The 18,312-nt window shown below is 41.1% G+C and overlaps 1 protein-coding gene across 2 annotated transcripts; it reads right to left on the bottom strand.

Annotated features, from left to right (window-relative positions):
* Positions 1–5,787: 5,787 nt before the first annotated feature.
* On the bottom strand, positions 5,788–6,428 carry LOC101656642 (transcription factor BTF3-like). Of its 2 annotated transcripts, XM_045298516.1 has the most exons (2): positions 6,042–6,428; positions 5,788–5,993 (listed from the first exon to the last, which is right to left on the bottom strand). In XM_045298516.1, the coding sequence occupies exons 1-2, from the start codon at positions 6,426–6,428 to the stop codon at positions 5,940–5,942; spliced, it is 441 nt and encodes a 146-aa protein (XP_045154451.1). In that variant the 3' UTR covers positions 5,788–5,939. The 2 variants fall into 2 exon arrangements, with proteins under 2 accessions (XP_045154451.1, XP_045154450.1); XM_045298515.1 differs by having other exon boundaries at positions 5,788–6,428.
* Positions 6,429–18,312: the final 11,884 nt, after the last annotated feature.

Below are 18,312 nucleotides of genomic sequence, written 5' to 3'. Positions count from 1 at the left end.
ATCCTTGAGTAGTACCCATTCAGCTTTTCCCTGTTGAGTCTGATGGTGGCAGTTAGATTTTCCTATGTGGCCTTTATTAATTTGAGGAATTTCTCTTCTGCTCCTATTTTATTGGATTTTTTTCTTTGTCAGAATGAGGTGTTGGATATTGTCAAATGTTTTCTCTGCATCTATTGATATGATAATGTGGTTCTTATTCTTTGTCTTGTTTATATGGTGGATTGCATTGATTGGTTTTCTAATGTTGAGCCATCCTTGTATCCCTATGAATCCCACTTGGTCATGATGAATTATATTTTCGATATGTTGTTGGATTCTATTTAGTTGAGAATTTTTGCATTTATATTCATGAGGGATATTATTCTGTAGTTTTCAGTCTTTGAAGAATCCTGCTTAGTTTTGGTATCAAGGTTACACCCACTTCATAGAATGAGCTTGGAAATTTGCTTCCTATTTTATATTCTAGAGTAGTGTGTGTAGAACTAGTGACAGCTCTTCCCTGAATACTTGGTAAAATTCTCCTGTGATGCCATCTTGTCCTGAGATTTTCTTGATTGGAAGTTTCTTCATGGCCTCTATTTCTTATTTTGTAATGGGTCTGTTCAGATTTCCTACATTTGCCTGAGTTAATTTAAGTATATGGTGTATTTCCAGGTATTTTCTATTTCGTCTAAATTATCAAATTCATTGGATTACAGTCTTTGTAGTAATGTATTATGATTCTTTTTATTTCCTTTGTATCGATTGTGATGTTGTCCTTTTCATCTCTAATTCTTGATATGTGCAGCTTCTCTTTCCTTCCCCTTGTTAATTTTGCCAATTTTGTTAATCCTGTCAAAGAGTAACTTCTTATTTTGTTGATTTTTTCCCATTTTTTTCTGTTTTTCAGTTCATTTATTTCTGCAGTATTACTTATGATATATTTTCTTCTTCTGTTGAAAGGTGTATATTGGTGCCCTTTTCCTAGTTGTTCAAGGTGTTTTGTTTAGATATTGATGTTGGATTTCTCCTCTTTTTCATGTTTCATCATATTCTTGACCTGTTCTGATTTTCACTAATCTAATATTTTGAAATGTCTTTTTATTCAAAAGGTGTAAAACTGGAACATACTTTTATTACAGATTTAAATTAAACTAAAATAATTTTTTACACATAAGATTATTTGTTTGCAAGTTATTTTTCCCCTAAAATATTTGAATGTCTTATAATTAAAGAAGGATATGAATTATAATGAACAGCTGAAAAGTGTATATGATATTTTAGAACACTACTGAGGTTATATTGAGTATCTTTATAATAGAAAACTGCTGTCCATTTTTAAGTTCAATATTCTTTTATTTGCCAATATAAAGAATAAATGCCATGTTTTGTAAATAGTATACATATTAATGACTATAAATGTCTAAGCTTAAGAATAATAAGATTTTTTAATATTGTCAAACATTTGTCATCTGCTTTGTGCAACCTGTGATGGCGAGTCTCTCTGGACTCACAAACTAGAAGGCACAGAGACCAGAAAAATGGACAATTAGCACTCCTGGGAAATGATCATCTTTTATGCAAGAACCTACTGTATTCATGTTATCTAACAATAAGAATTTGACAAGTTAATTAGCTTGCATTTTCTGCCCCAAGAGCTTCTGTCATTCAAATTTCTCCTCTCAATAGATAGTTTCCATCCCAAGGTGCCACAATCCATAAACTTCATGGTATTTGGATACAATTTGTTTTTATTTTGAGTGTAAAGCATAGCCATGTAGAAAGGCATTTCTCTGGGGGAGTAAAAGGGACTACATTTAAGAGTGAATGTTAGGGGGTTTTGTTCGTAGGCTACCAATGAACACTAGATCTCAATGGAAGAAGCAGCTTTGTGTTTTCAAATAAATTCGAAAACCGAAAAAGTTTCCTGCCTTAGCCTCCACAATTTAGAGGGACCCACATATCATAAAACACAGTAAAAAATTCAATGACATTCACAATTGATTCAAGTATTTTTAGAGATATGTCACAAGTTCAGTTTATTATAATGAGAATTGCTAAAAAAAAAACAGTATCCTTATTGACTTTTATCTCAATAAGTATCAGCTACTTTATTGCATATTTTGAATTTACATCTCATTTCTAGTTACATACATTATTTTTGTTGTTGTTGTTTTCCTTCATGAAAGCTTGTTCTTTGGGAATACTATTTTGCTTTTCTAGAAATTAAAACCAAGAGGAAAGGAAAAAATTGCCATTAATTTGTATTACTGATAGCCTATATAGAATTTGAGGTCTGTAAATCTTTACAGGAGCAAACAGACTCATCTTTCTCCGACAGAGTTGCTGATGGGTTTGAACTACTGACCTTGTGGTTAGCACCTAATACATACCCTACAACCTCAAATTCCATTCCACTAAGGAATGGAATTTATTGGCTGGCAACATGTATCCTTTGCATCTGGGAATATTGGAAAAGATGAAGTCTCACCACCATGCTGGGCAAGCTGTCCAAGTTGATCTACCATAGTTATCTATCGACCCAAATCTCTAGCCTGATAATTAATTAAGAGATGGTCATATGACCGAAAAAGGGATAGGGTTTTCAGGAATTTATGTGAGTCCTGGGCTTCTCTATTTCAAAATTGCAGCCACTTGAAACGTGTGTTTACCATCACTCATTGACACAGAGGTGATTTCTATAGGACAGGGTGGAACTGCTCCTGTACGTTTCTGAGATGGTAACTCTTACAGGAGCAGCAAATCTCCTGTGGCCCACGCAGTAGAGCTGGGAGTGTCAAACGACCAACCTTGTGGTTATCAACCCACTGCACAACCCCTACACCACTAGAGTTCTAGGTAGTATAAACAGATTGTTCTTAAATCCTAATTAAAAGGTGGATAGGATGAATCCACCCAGTGGTATGATCCACTTTTAAAAAAACACAACCACAGGAGCTCAGTTCTACTCTGAAACATGTGGAATCAATACAAATCAGAATGGACTTGGACAGCGATGAGGACAGACCATGTAAGCCCAGTGAGGCCAGACCATTTTTACTGCGAACCAGAGAGTGTTTACCTTGGGGGTTGGGGAGGGGGCTGGGGATGATACAGTAGAATAACAGTGAATAAATTCAATGAAAGACTCCTAATGTTTTCATTTAAGTGCCTAAATCCAACCTTACCTCATGCTGATACACCCCCCCCCCCCCCATGTATATGAACAATTGCATTATTTCATTATTTTTTGAAATCGAGTTTGGTTTAAATTTCTGTCATTTATAATCAGTATTCAAGGAATGCACACTTTCTGGTCTTATTCTTTTATGTTTTACTTCACCGTTTTCAACATGACTTCCCCATTCAAGCCCCTGTAAGACTGAATAAAAAAGTGAAATGATCTAACAATTACTTGATTTTTCTACATATGGCGACATTTATCATATCCTCTATCACTTAAGCTCAATCTTTGAAGCAGTTGTGGATAAGGAAAAAATCTGCTCAGAAAGTGCAGGGATCTTGCCCAAGATCAAACAACTACTTGTCAACTGAGTCAGGATTTGGATCCTGCAGTAACTGGCTTCCAAACCAGAACTTTCCACCTCACTGACTCACCAGCATTAAAAGTAATGTGAGTCTCCAAGTCCAACAGAGAGCGTTTGGGAGTCACCATCCTCATTCCCTCAAGAGAAAAGTGGAATAAACTGAAAACGACCAACTCCTTTTAGATCCCCGAGAGAGCTGAGCCGCCCCCCAAACTGCAGAGTCAGATAGCAAGGCGCACGTTTTACTCAGAACAGAAAACCAAGAGTAGCAACCTGCCCATGGAGTCCTTACTGGTGCCAACACTTAAACTCTAAATTGTATAATTGCTGGAGGCTCGGTGTAGACTAGTTAGAACGTTAACAACCCTGGAGGCTCAGTCTTAGAGGTATTTGCACACTTAGGTGAGTGTTACGTCCATAAGCCCCACCCAGTTCTCAGAGAATAATCCCCTCCCGCGTGGCAAGTGAAGTGTAACATCTGGAAATATGAGCAGAGCATTCTGTTCTTCTTAATAAAGGGCTTCTCTCAAAGAAATTGTTTGACCAAAGCCTAAGCCTAGATGAGTTTTCCCAGAGTCTAATTGATTTGAGGAGCAGAAAACCCAACACCAGTCTCCTCTAGCCTTCCTGCATTACCTAAAAGGGGAACCTAGAAGCCAAGAAGGACTTTTGAAGGTCATAGCCCAGGGACATAGGCTCACTAAAAGATTGAGGTTTAATCCTAGAAATTACAGAATGTTTCCCCTCCCCTCAAAGTTTAGAACCACGTCAGTCAGACTCCTATAATCGTAGATTTGTATCTAACAATAGCTAAAATGACTTCAAAAATCAGATTCTATTTAAGAAGGAGCTTCTAGGGAAATTTAAAGATAACACAAAGATTAACACAAACGAATGAGAGGAGATTTGAACCTCTGACACCCCGGCTACAGCAAAGGAGAAACACCATTCGACACTTAGTCATGTAAACATAAAACTTGACACTACTTACCACAATTCCTTTCCCTCGATAAATGATGTCTGACTTGAAAATAAAAATTAAAAGCAATGCTAAAAGAAAAAAAAAACACTTGAAGAGACAAAGACAGCATCAGGATCAGACTGAAATATGGCAAGATTTTGGAATTATCAGATTGATAGTTCAAAACAACTATGCCTAATATGCTGACTATTTAAAACACCCATGACATAGCTTCTAGCATCTCAGTAGCATACAAAGCACGGTAGTGTGCCCATGTGACAAGCACCTAAAGCAACCGCATCAACAGCATCTCAAATGTCCTCATGGAAAAGCGGACGGCATCCAAGAATAGGTGGGCAATGTGAGCAGAAAAATTTAAATGCTAAGCACCAGGAAATTCTAAAAATTAAAAAAACGTGACAGAAATGAAGGATGTCCTTGATGATCTCATGCTAGAGTGAGTATGGTCGGGGTACAGATCATGAGCTGACAGATCCATAGACACTTAGTTAGCAAACTAGAAATCAAAGAAAGAAACTATTTCAGAAACAGAACATTATATCCAAGAATACATATGTCAAAATTCATAGAATTGTACAATACCCAGATTGAGCCACAATGTAAATTGTGGAATTAAGTTGATAATAATGTGTCAACATTGCGATTGTAGCAAATGTACCACAATAAAAGAAGGTGGGAATAATAGAGGAAGCTGTGGAGGGTCCAAGAACTCCACGTGGGGGAGCACATCGTGTACACATTGGGCTGCTACCTGCGAAGTCAGCAGTTTGAACCCACCAACCAACCTTGGTATGGAAGAGAGATGAGGCTGCCTGCCCTTCTAAAGAACATACAGTCTAAGAAATATGAGGGGCAGTGCACTCTGTCCCATAGGGTCACTGTGAGTTGGAATCAACTTGATGGCTGTGGGTGGTTTTGGAATTATCAGATTGATAATTTAAAATAACTATGCTTAATATGGTTGGAGGAAAGAGAATATAAGGGGACTCTGCTCAATTTTCTGTAAACCTAAAATTGCTCTAAAATAGTCTGTGTAAACAATATGTGTCTTATTAATAAGGCCATTTGATACACAGATTTTTTAAATTTTGATGGGACTCCACTCGTCGATTTTCTCTTTCCTCACATGTTCTTTTGGGTTGTTTTTTTTTTTTTTTTTTTCTGTATTTTTTTTACTAGGCAAAGAATTTTGTTAACCTGTTTCAAATTTTATTCCCAGGCTTCTTCAGCGTATCTTGCTGCAAAGAATGAATCATGTAGAAGCAAAAACGTAAAAGAGCTGCAAAGTCCGAAAGGCTTGGGCTTAAAAATATTAGAGATCTAGATTTTATCAGATCCATACACAAAACAAATTTAAAAAGCAGTCATCATAGAAAACAGCAGCTCCAAGTCACTTCCTCAAGTTCATCTTCCCCAGAAGCCGACTCAAATCAGTGAGCCTCATTCTTGGATGCCTCATCCAAGTTCTCCACACGATCTGGAACCTCATCCTCCTCATCCCCTCCTGTAGCAAGTGGGGCCTGTCCATCCACAAATCGTTTTGGCAGTGCTTCAGCCAGTCTCCTTAAGGTGCGCAGGCTATCTGCGCCCACCTGGTTCAAGATGCTGGGGAGCATCTCTGTCAGCTGCTTTGTCTCAGCATGGCCAGTGACGGTGAAGGTGTTCGCAGCCTGTGGTGCTTGAACTTTAGGGTTCTTAAAGTGGATCACTGTTCCCTGGTTTGTCAACATATTCACCTCTTCAATACCAGAGACATTGTTTACCCCTAGCTTCTTTAAGGAGAACTGCAGTTTTTTGTCATCTGCTGTGGCTGTTCTGTGAACCACCTTCTTCTTTCTGCGGGCATTTCCTTTCCCACCATTGCGCACTCGTGCCTGCAGTTTGGCGAGTTTCTCTTGATTCATGATCTTCTCTTTCATCTTGTCGGAGCAGAAATGGGGCCACGCGGGGACTAGGGCTGGCGCTCAGGGGGTCTTTAGCAGACCAGCTGAGATTAGGCGCACACAAGCGGGGACGCAAGCTGGCAGCTAGCTGTTCTTTTGTTTTATAACCAAGAATCCGACGCTGAAGACTGATTTCTTCTAAGGGGTTTTTGGTCTTTGAGCAATTTTGAGGTAGTTTTTGCGTATAGTTTGAAGTAGTCATTTGACTTCTTTTGCATGTGGTCACTGAATTATAGAACACCTAGATTAGGCAAATGTATGGACAGAAAATTTGAATAATGTTGACAAAATGAAATGGGACACTTGTCCTCTGTCACAGGGCATCATTATAAGTTGGAATCCACTACACTCAACAACAATGATAAGCAGAAGTAGGAGGGAGGGGAGAAGAGAGAATTGCACCCATTATTAAGGAAGCATTATGTTTCAGTTTGTGGCAATGGATTTTGGTGGTGGTTGTGCCACCTGATTCATGTAATTGGTGTCACTGAAATAATCATACACATAAAAAAAGTTAAAATGGCAAATGGTGTTTAATATATATTGCAGCAGGGGAAAAAAGCTAAAATCTTAAATTGCTTCCTATATACATAATCATGGAATCCAGCCATTAGATCAGGAAACAACTAGACTCGTCTGAAAATAATAATTGGCAATAAGAAAATGTGGCCCTTTGATGTGGTCCGGATCTAGTAGTATCTACCTTCCTCTTCATGGTTTCATGATGCTGTGAGCCCACAGCTTCTCCCTCCTTCCTTCTCTCAAAGAGAGCCTCGATCTTTCAGTAGTATTTGAAAAATCCATTAGTTCAACACTTTAGTAACTCTTGGGCTTTCTTTCAAGAGTCTTGGTGTTTTTATTATTCCCTTTAGTATCTCCAGCACCAAAAACAGTTCCTGGAACGTGGCAGTCCTCTAGGACACAGACTTGTGAAAAAATGTTAGAGATAAGAGGTCTTGGGCCATTGGCTACATGCGCTCCATAAGAGAGTCCCCTTGGTAGAGAAAAGCAACGGCTTTGTTTCCCTGGAATAGTCACTTTTCTAAGGCAAACATCCCTTTTTTCCCCTGCCCTATAAACATGTCCAGTTGATGAGAGTTTAGGCTCTCCGAGTCTCCAAAGTATGGAGATGCACTTCCTTAGGAAGGTTAATTTGAAGTTCATTTACAGAATAGCTAAAAGGGGGGAGAGCCAGGAAGAAAATAGACCAAGCTATTACAGGAACAAGTCCTGAGTTGTTCATGGACTTTATCATAATGTGTGGCAAGTATTCGTGTGTTTACCTCTGCCACTGGAATGTAAACGCCATAAGAACAGACACTCGATGTTTACTGTTCATTCATACTTTTTGTAACTCTGGAGCAAAGCACGTGAGCTGGGACCTGGTATTAAGTCGAGAGAGAGTGGAGAGTCAGATGATTTGGGTTCAAATCTTAGCTCAGGTGCAGGCAGGGTCTATGACCTTGGCTAGACAAGTAATTTCCATCATCTTATGTCCTTTACCTTTTGATGGAAATTCAAGCCATTTCTATCTACTACAGTCCTTGTGAAAATACAATGTGCTCTCCCACTGCCATGGGGTCCATGTTGATTCATATCCACTTCCTGTGGGTTTCAGAAACCAACATTATAGGCGTAGAAAGCCCAGGAATTATCCTGAGGAGCTGCTGGTGGTTTTGAACTGCTGACCGTGCAGATGGATCTCAGCCCAACGCATAGCCACTCCATATAAAGGGTTTAGCATAATGATGTAAACACATTAAGCACTCAAAATGGTTGTTGTTTTAGAGGTCCTCGGTGCACATTGTTAAAACAATTGCTTATACAGATCCAGACCCTCACTAGTCTTGTCCCTAACGTGTCCATCTATGCGGGCCAGTTTGACAATATTCCTCAGTGAAGAAACAGTTCCGATGGAAGGTGGCCAGGGCAATGTCATGGAGAGGGGCCGCCTCTCTTTGACAGGGATATGTTTTCATTTAATCAACAGTTGACTCTTGCTACTCTTGCCAGGCCTCTAAAGTTTTCTCCTACCTGTCCCATTTATCAATACGGCCAGGGAAATCTGGGGGTATCAGTTATGGACACAGCACGATGAAATTCAGCAGTTAGGGTGATAACTTTAGCTTCAAAATGAGCTGCCGACCTGAGGGCAAGACAGAAAGAACATTGTCTCTCCATTGACCCAGAGAAGCAAAGAAAATAACTCTAGAATGATGGTTGGGTGGAGGGAGAACAAAAGCTAAAACCGGGAAGCAGGATGGAGATGACAATAAAGACTTGCTGTATGTGTCAGCAAATGCTAGGCCAAAGCAATAAAATTGTACTTTTAATTATTCACCCAGATAGAGTTTGTATCCCGAGAGCTTTACCTGCTGCGCTAGAGTGTCTCTTTGTTCTGAAGCAGCTGTCGGGGGAGGGGTGTGACTGGAGAAGTGAAGGAGAAAGGATTGGGGTCCTGGGGTACAACCTTTGGAGGCGTTACTCCCTCCACTCCTTATGTGATGGCAGTGGAAATTTACCCAGCAGCAAAAAAAGGCCACAGAGCCTGCTGTTTGGGGGCTGCTCTGGGCGCCTGCTTCATCACATGTTCAGGGACGATCATGTGCTATCACCAGCCCAGATGGACACCACCTATTTCTGTGCCAACATCCTGAACTTGTGGCTACTGAGAGGTGGCCAGAGGGTTATGTCCTGATTAAATCGTGGCTGTAGGCCTGAGCCCTGTCATTGAACTAGCATTATTTTCCATGCCCTTGAGTCTGCTCTCTCCTGGCAAAGAGGGGCTCATAGCGCAGGTGCTCATGGGCAAAAATCAATATCTTTCGTGTCTAAGCAAACTGGAACTGAGCCAGAATAACCCTCTCTTTCAGACAAGGACTTGGTCTTGTTTTGGACAAGTCTTTCTCACTGTCTGGAATTTTGAAAAAGCTCAAGACACATTTGGTTCAAGCGTTGGTTCATTGATGAAGGGATGAGGGGGCTGCTTCTGGCTTCGGGAAGACACATTGGTTGCTGTTGTTGTTAGTCAAGTCAGTCCGACTCATGGATCCTGCTGATGTCACGACAATTCGGACCCGCTGGAAGGTGAGGCTCCCTTTCCATCTAAACTCAACAGCCCCTTGCGGAAATATCAAGCCACAGGTTATGAACCCCCGTACCCCCCAAGCTTGTCCTCAGGTTGCATTTAAATATAGGAATGAAATGGAAAACAAAGTAAGTCTGATCTTCTGTGACTCACAAGGAACATTTAAGGAGATCTCATTCAGAACTTTCCTTTCTGACACAGATCAAGAATTTCATAAGCGGCAGCTTTGCATATGTTTTTATTATTGCTCCTTGTTCACCGTTGCTTTATTTTACAACTCCCTTCCCATGTTCTCACCTCTTTAGGGGCTCTTTCAAGGCACCCTAAATTCCTTACGTAAAAGCTTCTGTTGTAGCATACATCTTATCTGAATCATGCAGGGCCATTATCAGCCAGATACAGAGCTTAAATTATTTTATCAGATTGGCTCAGTCACTTAACAGAGACCAAAGTAACAGAACCTTGGAACACAGTAAATTGAGGTTTCCTGGCCCTCAAAGTCAAAAACACCCAAAAGGGCATTGGCAAGAGGCATGTGTTAGTTTGGATACAGTGGAGAAACACATCCACAGAAACTCTTATGTATAAGATTGAGTTTTATATAAAAGGTAAGTGCACATCAAGAAAACATCCCAACCTAGTGCTGCCCAAGCCCACAAGTCCAACATTAACCCATTTGTCCAACACCAATCCACAAAGTCCTCCTCCATCTCACAAAACACATGCGATGATGCCAACCACAGGAGGAAAGCCTAATCAGTGAGTGTGTAAGCATCTCAGTGCTGGCAGGGGTCTCCACAAGGCTGCTCCAGCACCCAGGGCTGCATCGGGGTAGGTCCATGTGGCTTCTCCTTGGGGATGTCTTGCAGGAAGTGAGCTTTGCCAGCTGAAGCAGAGCACTAGCTAAGGCAGCTGCACCCTGGTCCGACCATCACAAAGCAAGAGAGCTGAGAACTAGAAAGGGGAGGCTCACCAAGCCATTTATATCCCGGCCCTTCAATTAACCCCACATGTGTTTATCAGCCAGGTTGGAACAATAATCTAAGTACATCAAGGCTCAAATTTTCAAATATAATGGATAACTCCCTCAAATGATCTTTACAGAAAAGCAATAACCTGTTCATAGTGGACAGGGTTTCTTTTATACAATTGGAGGAAGTAGCCAGTTTTAAAATGTTGTGAAAGCAAAGTGAGATAAATTACTAGACGTTGTATGTCATAAAGCAAGTGATGTGATACAAATAGACCCATGAAGGTCTACTTTAAGTTCTCTTCTCCAAGAAGCCCTATGAATGGTATGTTTCTTTAGCATTGACCTACTGAAGCAATTCAATCATTGAAGAATAGATCTTTAAAGGAAATGTTAGAGCCATTCGTGAACAGAAACTTTATTAGAGATAACAATAGCTTTAAAAGACATCCCTTCTTTTACTTTTAAATTCTACAATAACCAAATTGTCTTTCATTATCACTTTACCAATTGTATGACCTTAGACTGGTGGTGTAGTGGTTTGCCAGTTGAGCAGCTAACCACAGGTTAGCAGTTTGAAATCCCCAGTCCCCCCATGAGAGAAAGATGAAACTTTTGACCCATAAATAGTTACAGTCTCACAGGCACACTTGAGCCATTGCCACATCCAAGAGGATATGGGAGGAAGGGGATGAGGGGTTAAGAGCAGTAGGACCATGTGTCTCTCCACTCTTTCTGGAGATGGTTTATTCTTGTCTGTGAGAACTCGCTATCAAAACTTTGCTTTCACTCATAAAAGTTTTATTTGCCGGATGATCCCTTCAGGACCAGTGGTGTGAGTGGCGATACTGGGAGGGTGGAGGGAGGGTGGGATGGAAAGGGGGCACCGATTACAAGGAACTACATATAATTTCCTCCCTGGGGGATGGACAACAGAAAAGTAGGTGAAGGGAGATGTCGGACAGTGCAAGATATGACAAAATAATAATTTATAAATTACCAAGGGTTCATGAGGGAGAAGGGAGGGGGAGGGCGGGGGAAAAATGAGGAGCTGATGCCGGGGGCTTAAGTGGAGAGCAAATGTTTTGAGAATGATGAGGGCAATGAATGCACAAATGTGCTTTACACAATGGATGTATGCATGGATTGTGATAATAGTTGTCTGAGCCCTTAATAAAACCATTAAAAAACAAAAAAATTTTTGTTTGCCAATGACACAACATTCTTTTTTTCACAGACGTGGACACTCATAGTGGCAGTCCTACTCTGTCCTAGCAGATCACTACAAGTCAGAATGGACGCGAAGCCAATGAGTTTCGATTTTTGGAGTCAAGTCACTCAAACTTCTGAGCTACATCTTTATCTGTAAAACTGAAAGTCTTGGCTATGTCATTCCTAATTGTCATTCAAGTGCTAAGATAATTGAAGAGTTGCAGTTTTACCTATGTAGAAGAGAAACCCACCAAGAAGCTAATGTGAAGATGATTGGTCGTGATATTGGACGTGTCTTCCCTCTTTTCCTGGTTGACCATGTGACTACCTCTATTTTTTTTAAGCGTGGGCTGATAGGCATACTTCATGAGAACAATATTATAATTCACACTGAATAACACATTACAGTTTACAAAGTGCTGCTGTGCTGGAAGAGGTAATAGAGTTCAATAATCAAAGCAGTGTGGCTCTGGAGCTCAATTGTCGATTGTTACCTTCTCCAGCACTTCTTAGCACATGACATTGGGCAAGTTGCTGGTGTGATATGAGCATCTACTTTATAGGTGTACTATGAAAATTAAGTAAAGTAATATTTTTAAGTGCTTTGGACAGTTGCATAGCTTGCAGCTACAAAATGAATTTCCATCATTGTCTCCATGGGTCTTCGCAAGGCTGAAAGGCATTTCAGATGAAGCAACTAGAGTATGAGGCGAATTGGGCTGGCTATCCATGGTCACCTGGTTCAAAAGTATCTAGTGAGAAACCCCGCCCTTTCTAATTTCAAGTTCTTCCTACCCAGTATAGGTGCCCTGTGAACCCGAGGGCTGGGGGTTGACCATGTGTACTGGTTTTGATGAGCATCACTCTAACAGAACTCCGCCCCAGGTCAGAGCACATTCCTGAGCCCTGTCGGTCTTCTCCACGTCTTCCTCTTGCTAGCTTGGCTCTTAGTTACAGAATTCCCTGGTAAGGCACAAACTAGTATAGTACCTCCCAAAGACAGCTGGGTCCGTCTCTATTCTCTGGAAGTAATTACTCTTTTCTTTTAACAGCTGTATTGCTTTAGCTGTACCTCTCCCATAGCAGCATTCACTTCTCAGCACACATTATAGCTTCTTGCACACATATCTTATCTGCTCTGCTACACCGTTTCCTCCTTCAGTAAACAGTTCATGTGTTTTTCATTTTGGTTTTGTGCTCTGTAAGTATTTGTTGATTGAGGGAACAGATGAATGAATGAATGAATGAATACTTGAAGTATTTGGAATCAGAATCGAGCCCCTGAAGAGAAACACAATTCACATCAGCTCAAGCAATTTTTGAGTGCCTATTTGGGACTTTGCCAGATATTATAGGGAATCCAAAAAAATATGTCATGGTCTTGTAAACCTTTTGGAAAGGCAAGGCTTGTATCCACAAAGAAATCATAACTGAGGGGGATGAGGGAATGATATGATATATGAAGGCCTACAGGGACATCAATTGGACTGATAACTGCATAGGGGCATGGCAAGGAAGGATGGGTGGAAATGGGGAGCTAACAATAATGAGTGTGAGAAGAAAATGTTCTGAAATTGATTGTGATGATTGTACAACTCTTCTTAATAGGATTGAACAACTAAATTATATGGCATGTGGAGTATATGCCAATAAAACTATTTTCAAGAGAGACCAAGAGAAAACTGGCAGTCCCCTGTGCAGATGATTTAAAATACTGTCTCAAAAACTTAATTTTAAGTTAGTTGTTTTAAATTTGCCGTACATTTACCTGTAGATGCATTAAATTATGATCTCTTCCCAATATCTGTTCGTCAAATGCTGTTATTTGTTGCCAGAAAAGTCAAAGACAAAAATGACTTTAGAATTTATCTACTCTAGCTCACTGATTCCAGAGAAGACGCAGATAATGCAACATACCGGCGTTCACACAATGAGCAAGTTGGATGGGAATTTGAACCTCTTAAAATCCTATTAAATTCTCATGTTAGTAACAGTGCCAACGATAGAAAGATGATCATGAAGACAATGAACTGTATTTATATAAGTATCTGTCAAGAATCCATTATGTGGTAATCCAACCAACTCCAAAGTTGATACTGACTGATAGCAACCCTATAGAACAGATAGAGCTACCCTTTTGGATTCCTAAGGCTGCCTCATCTTCCTTCCATGGAGTAGCTGGTAGGTTTGAACTACTGACTGTTTGATTAGCAGCCCAACCCATAACTCACTATGCCACCAGTGCTTCATATTATATAGTAGACACTGTCCAAATACCTTTTCACTTTAACTAACAATACAAGTGTTGTCATTGACTTCTTTGTCGCTGTCTGTCTCCTTTCTGTCCCATTCTGCTGATTTTACTACCTATGTATTTGTTGAATTCATCTTTTTCTCCCCATTTCTACCATCACTTTCACCCACAGTTCAGGTCATTCTTGTTTCTTACCTGCTCCTTAATTTGTTTTCTCAGCTCCTTTGTCTCTATAACTTCTAAAATGATTTTGTGTAAAATATCTAAAACAAAACAAACCAAAAACTCATCATCTCATTTCTCTGCTTCCATTCTCTCAATATGTCCACATTCCCTACAGGGTCAAACTCATGCCCCTAGCTTGTTCTACAAAAAGGAAAAATAAAGTTTAAAAGAGAAAGGAAGAAAGGTGCTATCCGGTTAATTCCAACTAAAACTGCACCAACCAAGTCAAGCATTTGACCATTTGTGCCACCCGGGAGTTTCTTGTTCTAACCGGCCTTCTGTGATCCGACATCTCTCCACTTCCATTGCCCTGCCTCCCACTTTGCCCATGGCAGTGTGCCCACTGCTTGCCAGTCTCTACTCAGACCACAGTGTCTTCTCCCACAACTCTGGCTTCCACGGGCACAGGGACCTGCCATGCTTTGTCAAGTGGCATATCCACAGGCTTGGGACTCTGAGATTGCTTCTTTGAGACGCTCCCCATTAGGGACTGATTGCACCCTTCTTTCATAATAGGAAAAGAGTGTTGGTGGTGCTGCCAGGTAAGCACTAGGCTACTAGCCACAAGGTCAGCAGTTCAAACCCACCCAGCTCTCAGTGGGAGAAAGATGAGACTCTATGCGCCCATGGAGATGTCCAGCCACGGAGGCCCTATAGAAGGTTGCTGTGAGCTGGAATCGATGCTATAGTAGTGAGTTTTCATAACAGAGTCGGGGCCCCAGGCCTATTTATGACCATAGCTTCCTGGGGGAGCTTCTCCTTTCCTTTCCTTTTAAACCCAAAGGGTGCTCATTTTTGCCAGCAAGAGGAAGAACTGGCTCATTTTCTACCTTATAATGGTGTCTTCCCAATAAAGAAAGAAACTTGCTGACAGTTATTCATGGCAAGGCCTTTGCTAAGCGTTCCACCTTAGCTTAGCATCACTGCTGACCTGAAGCCCCTCTGACAGGCACATTTCTCCCTCCCCTCCAGCTGGCCTGCGTGCCGCTCCGTGTTTCCCCCTTCGCTAGGCCGGGATGTCTCTCCTTTGTGGCCTGTGATAACCAGAGCATTGCCCTTCATCACTGCATGTACCACACAGTGTGCCAGGGACACATTTGTACTCCTATGAGATTTTTGAAAGTGGGGGCTATGTCTTCCTATTTTTTGTGCTCTTTCTTCCAACCGCAGTTGTCTGAAGCACAGCAGGTTCTCAATAAATGTCACTTTTCCACTGAACTTCACCGACTTCCTTTGATGTTGAAAGTCAACCAGAGACTTGACTCCTGCCCTCAAAGAACTTAGAATCAAGTTAAACTACATTGCTAATACTTATAATAGCTATCCTTTTCTGATATAAGGTTGACATGAGACACCATCGGCTAGTAGGCCGGTGGAGGACACAGAGCAGCAGCTGGGTGGCCCGCCAGAGCGCTGGTGATTGAGCATCAATCAGAGGCCTATGCTCAGAAGTCCACCAGCATCCTCAGGGTTTTGCTTTCTGCTCTGTGTTCCAGATGAGGGACCTAGCAGGCATTCTGAGTCATGGTCTTTAACTGATGCTGTGGTTGTTGTTTTAAGACCCTCCATATCAAGGGATATTTCTAAAGTCTAAAAATAGCAGATTAAAAAACAACAACAACAAACAACTCTAGTGGTGTCTCAGGCATCTCAGAAAGATATATGTTTGAACCAGATAAAGAGTTTCCTAGAATGCTGGTTCTTACTGAGAAGATGATGGGAACATAGATAGCTCACTAATCTCTTTTCTCTGTATGCAAAAATTGGCAGAGAGGCAAAATCTAGTGGTGATGAGGGACTTCAACTAGCAGGACATCTGCAGGAAGTCTCATGCAGAACATCTGATGAATTCTTGCCTTGCCTTGCTGACAACTTCATCTCTCAGTAGGTGGAAAAAGCAATGAGGGGAAACTGCTGCTAAGGATTTAATTATGATCGGTAAGGGAGACCTGGATAGTGATGTGTATGTGATAGGAAATTGGGAAGAGAGGAACTATGGCATTTCTGAAACCATTATGACACATGATAGAGTGTCCCCGTCTTACAGTCAAACCTAAGGCCATCTCAATTTATTTTGGGATACAGTCAGTGTTCAATTACACAAGTTAATACATTCAGTTCAGTGTACCTCAGATGCCAGGAGAGCAAATTTCTGTCGATTCAGACAAGAGCATTATGTTCCTGTGGCCCCTGATGCAAAATAGTAGTGGAGCTCCACTCTTTAATGGAATGGACACTTTTAAGAAACGAAACTCAAATAAAATAATCGTGAGTCATCCTGATTAAAAAAAAGGAGAAGTCAGCTAACAAAGCCCATGAGACTGCATAAAGAGCTCTTTGATGAGCTCAGATTATATAAAGACCCGTTCAAAGGATATAAGGAAGAAGGAAAATCGCAGAACAAATTCAAAAGTTCACATGGTCCTTCAAGGACAATAACAATATTAATGGCCATTATTTCCTGAGAAGTTACTCCGTTCCAGATATGGTTCTCGGGGGTTTTATAGATATTTACATTATGAAACAGGCACCTTATTTATCTTCTTTTCACAGATGAAGGATCTGAAACACAAGGCCTTAAGATACTGGTCCCAGGTCAGACGCTAAGTAGCAGGAGTATTGGGATCCAAGCAAGCTGGTTCTGGAGTCAACAGTTTTCATGGCTACACTGTACTCCTCCATATGTTATAATTTCTCAGGACAGTAAAAGGCAGGTTAAAGGGCAGAACACACAGGCCTTTGAAAAAATAATAATGTCGAATGACTTTTAAAAGGAATATCTCATATAAGGGAAAGAAGACAATATGGGCTTAATGGAGGTGGTAAAACAGTAATAGATGTCAAAGAAACTGCAGCCCTACCAAAATCTGATTTTGTTGCCATTTTCTCCTAAGAAGATGGGCTTTAAGTTGGGGAAGGAAGAGTGGCGTTGCTGTAGTTGAGATGCCAAAATAGATCAGGGAAACGTTTCTGGTTGCCCTCACATAGTAGCTTTCATGAGATGTGTGGCATATTAGCTGGCCAGGAACGAGACAGGACCTATCTGTGCCGTGGTTGCAGCCTCAAAGCAGAGTGCTCAGATCAGGATGTATTGCAGTCACAGAGCCCCAGGTCCTACAGACTACCCAGTCTAGATGTTGGCTGCATTTGGCTCCAAATAACTGACTAGATCTAAGGACTGTGTCTAGTTCTTGGCATGTTATTTTAGGGGGCTAGTGACAAACTAGAGCCAGAGGTGTCAGAACTGAGGGCAAAGAGTCGACAGTGCAGGTGAGAAGATCTTCAGGTGGAAACGAGGCTGTCCTTCCTCTAACAATAGAGGCATGGCAAGCCAGGTAACCGTTTCCAAAGCACTTTCAGACGCACTCTGTCTCTCCACCTTTTGGACATTCCTCAGTGGGAGATGCTCTCAGCCCAGTGAAGGAACGTTGAGAGGGCTGCCTCACATGCTGGCAGAAGTGGAATTTACGTGAAGCCCTAGGCTCTTCCCACTTTACCAGGCTCCTCGTGGTTTCTGTCCTCAGAATCGAAAGGGAGGTTGTTAGGAGGAGGGATTCAATTTGTGCTTTTATCCCTTCCTATCTGGGATCCAAGGGGGAAGAAGCTTCCTGGCAGCAACAGTATATTGGCACTGAACACTTTCAAGGGGAGTCAAAAAGACAGCGTACGATTGGTCGCTTTATTGGTTGTAACCTAGAGAGGTGTTTTCTGGAATCTGAACTCTCATAAACCAGAAAACAATCATGAAAGTAGATGGAGAAGACACATAGGATTATGAATCTTTACGCTTTTTGTCAACTCGCTGGGAAAATATTGAACAATCCTACCATATTCCTTGTGTCAACTTATTTTAAAAAGGAACTTAGCATCAAAGAAAGAATCGTGTACTACTGCATAATCTTTTTGGTTTTTGTTTTTCATTTTACTGAAGATTGGGGAAAATTAGACACAAACTGACACAAATCCACAGACCGACCATTGTTTGGAAAATATGGGATGCAGGGCTTTTTAAGGTTGGTTCTAGTTCTAGAAATTGTCCAAATCAAAATCTGACCCTTGCATTTGGGTCTTAATTACGCCTTTCTTATATTCCGGATGATAGCTTGAAAGC

Source organism: Echinops telfairi, unplaced genomic scaffold (genome assembly GCF_000313985.2).
Source record: "Echinops telfairi isolate 266 unplaced genomic scaffold, ASM31398v2 ScPeMD7_7425;HRSCAF=8463, whole genome shotgun sequence".
In the NCBI taxonomy this organism is placed as follows: Eukaryota; Metazoa; Chordata; class Mammalia; order Afrosoricida; family Tenrecidae; genus Echinops; species Echinops telfairi.
The sequence above is the reverse complement of the archived record's forward strand: the minus strand, read 5'-3'. Positions and strand labels throughout refer to the sequence as shown.

Bases quoted from the DNA above. Each gene is read 5' to 3' on its own strand.
- LOC101656642 (XM_045298515.1), bottom strand. From the start codon at position 6,428: ATGAAAGAGAAGATCATGAATCAAGAGAAACTCGCCAAACTGCAGGCA.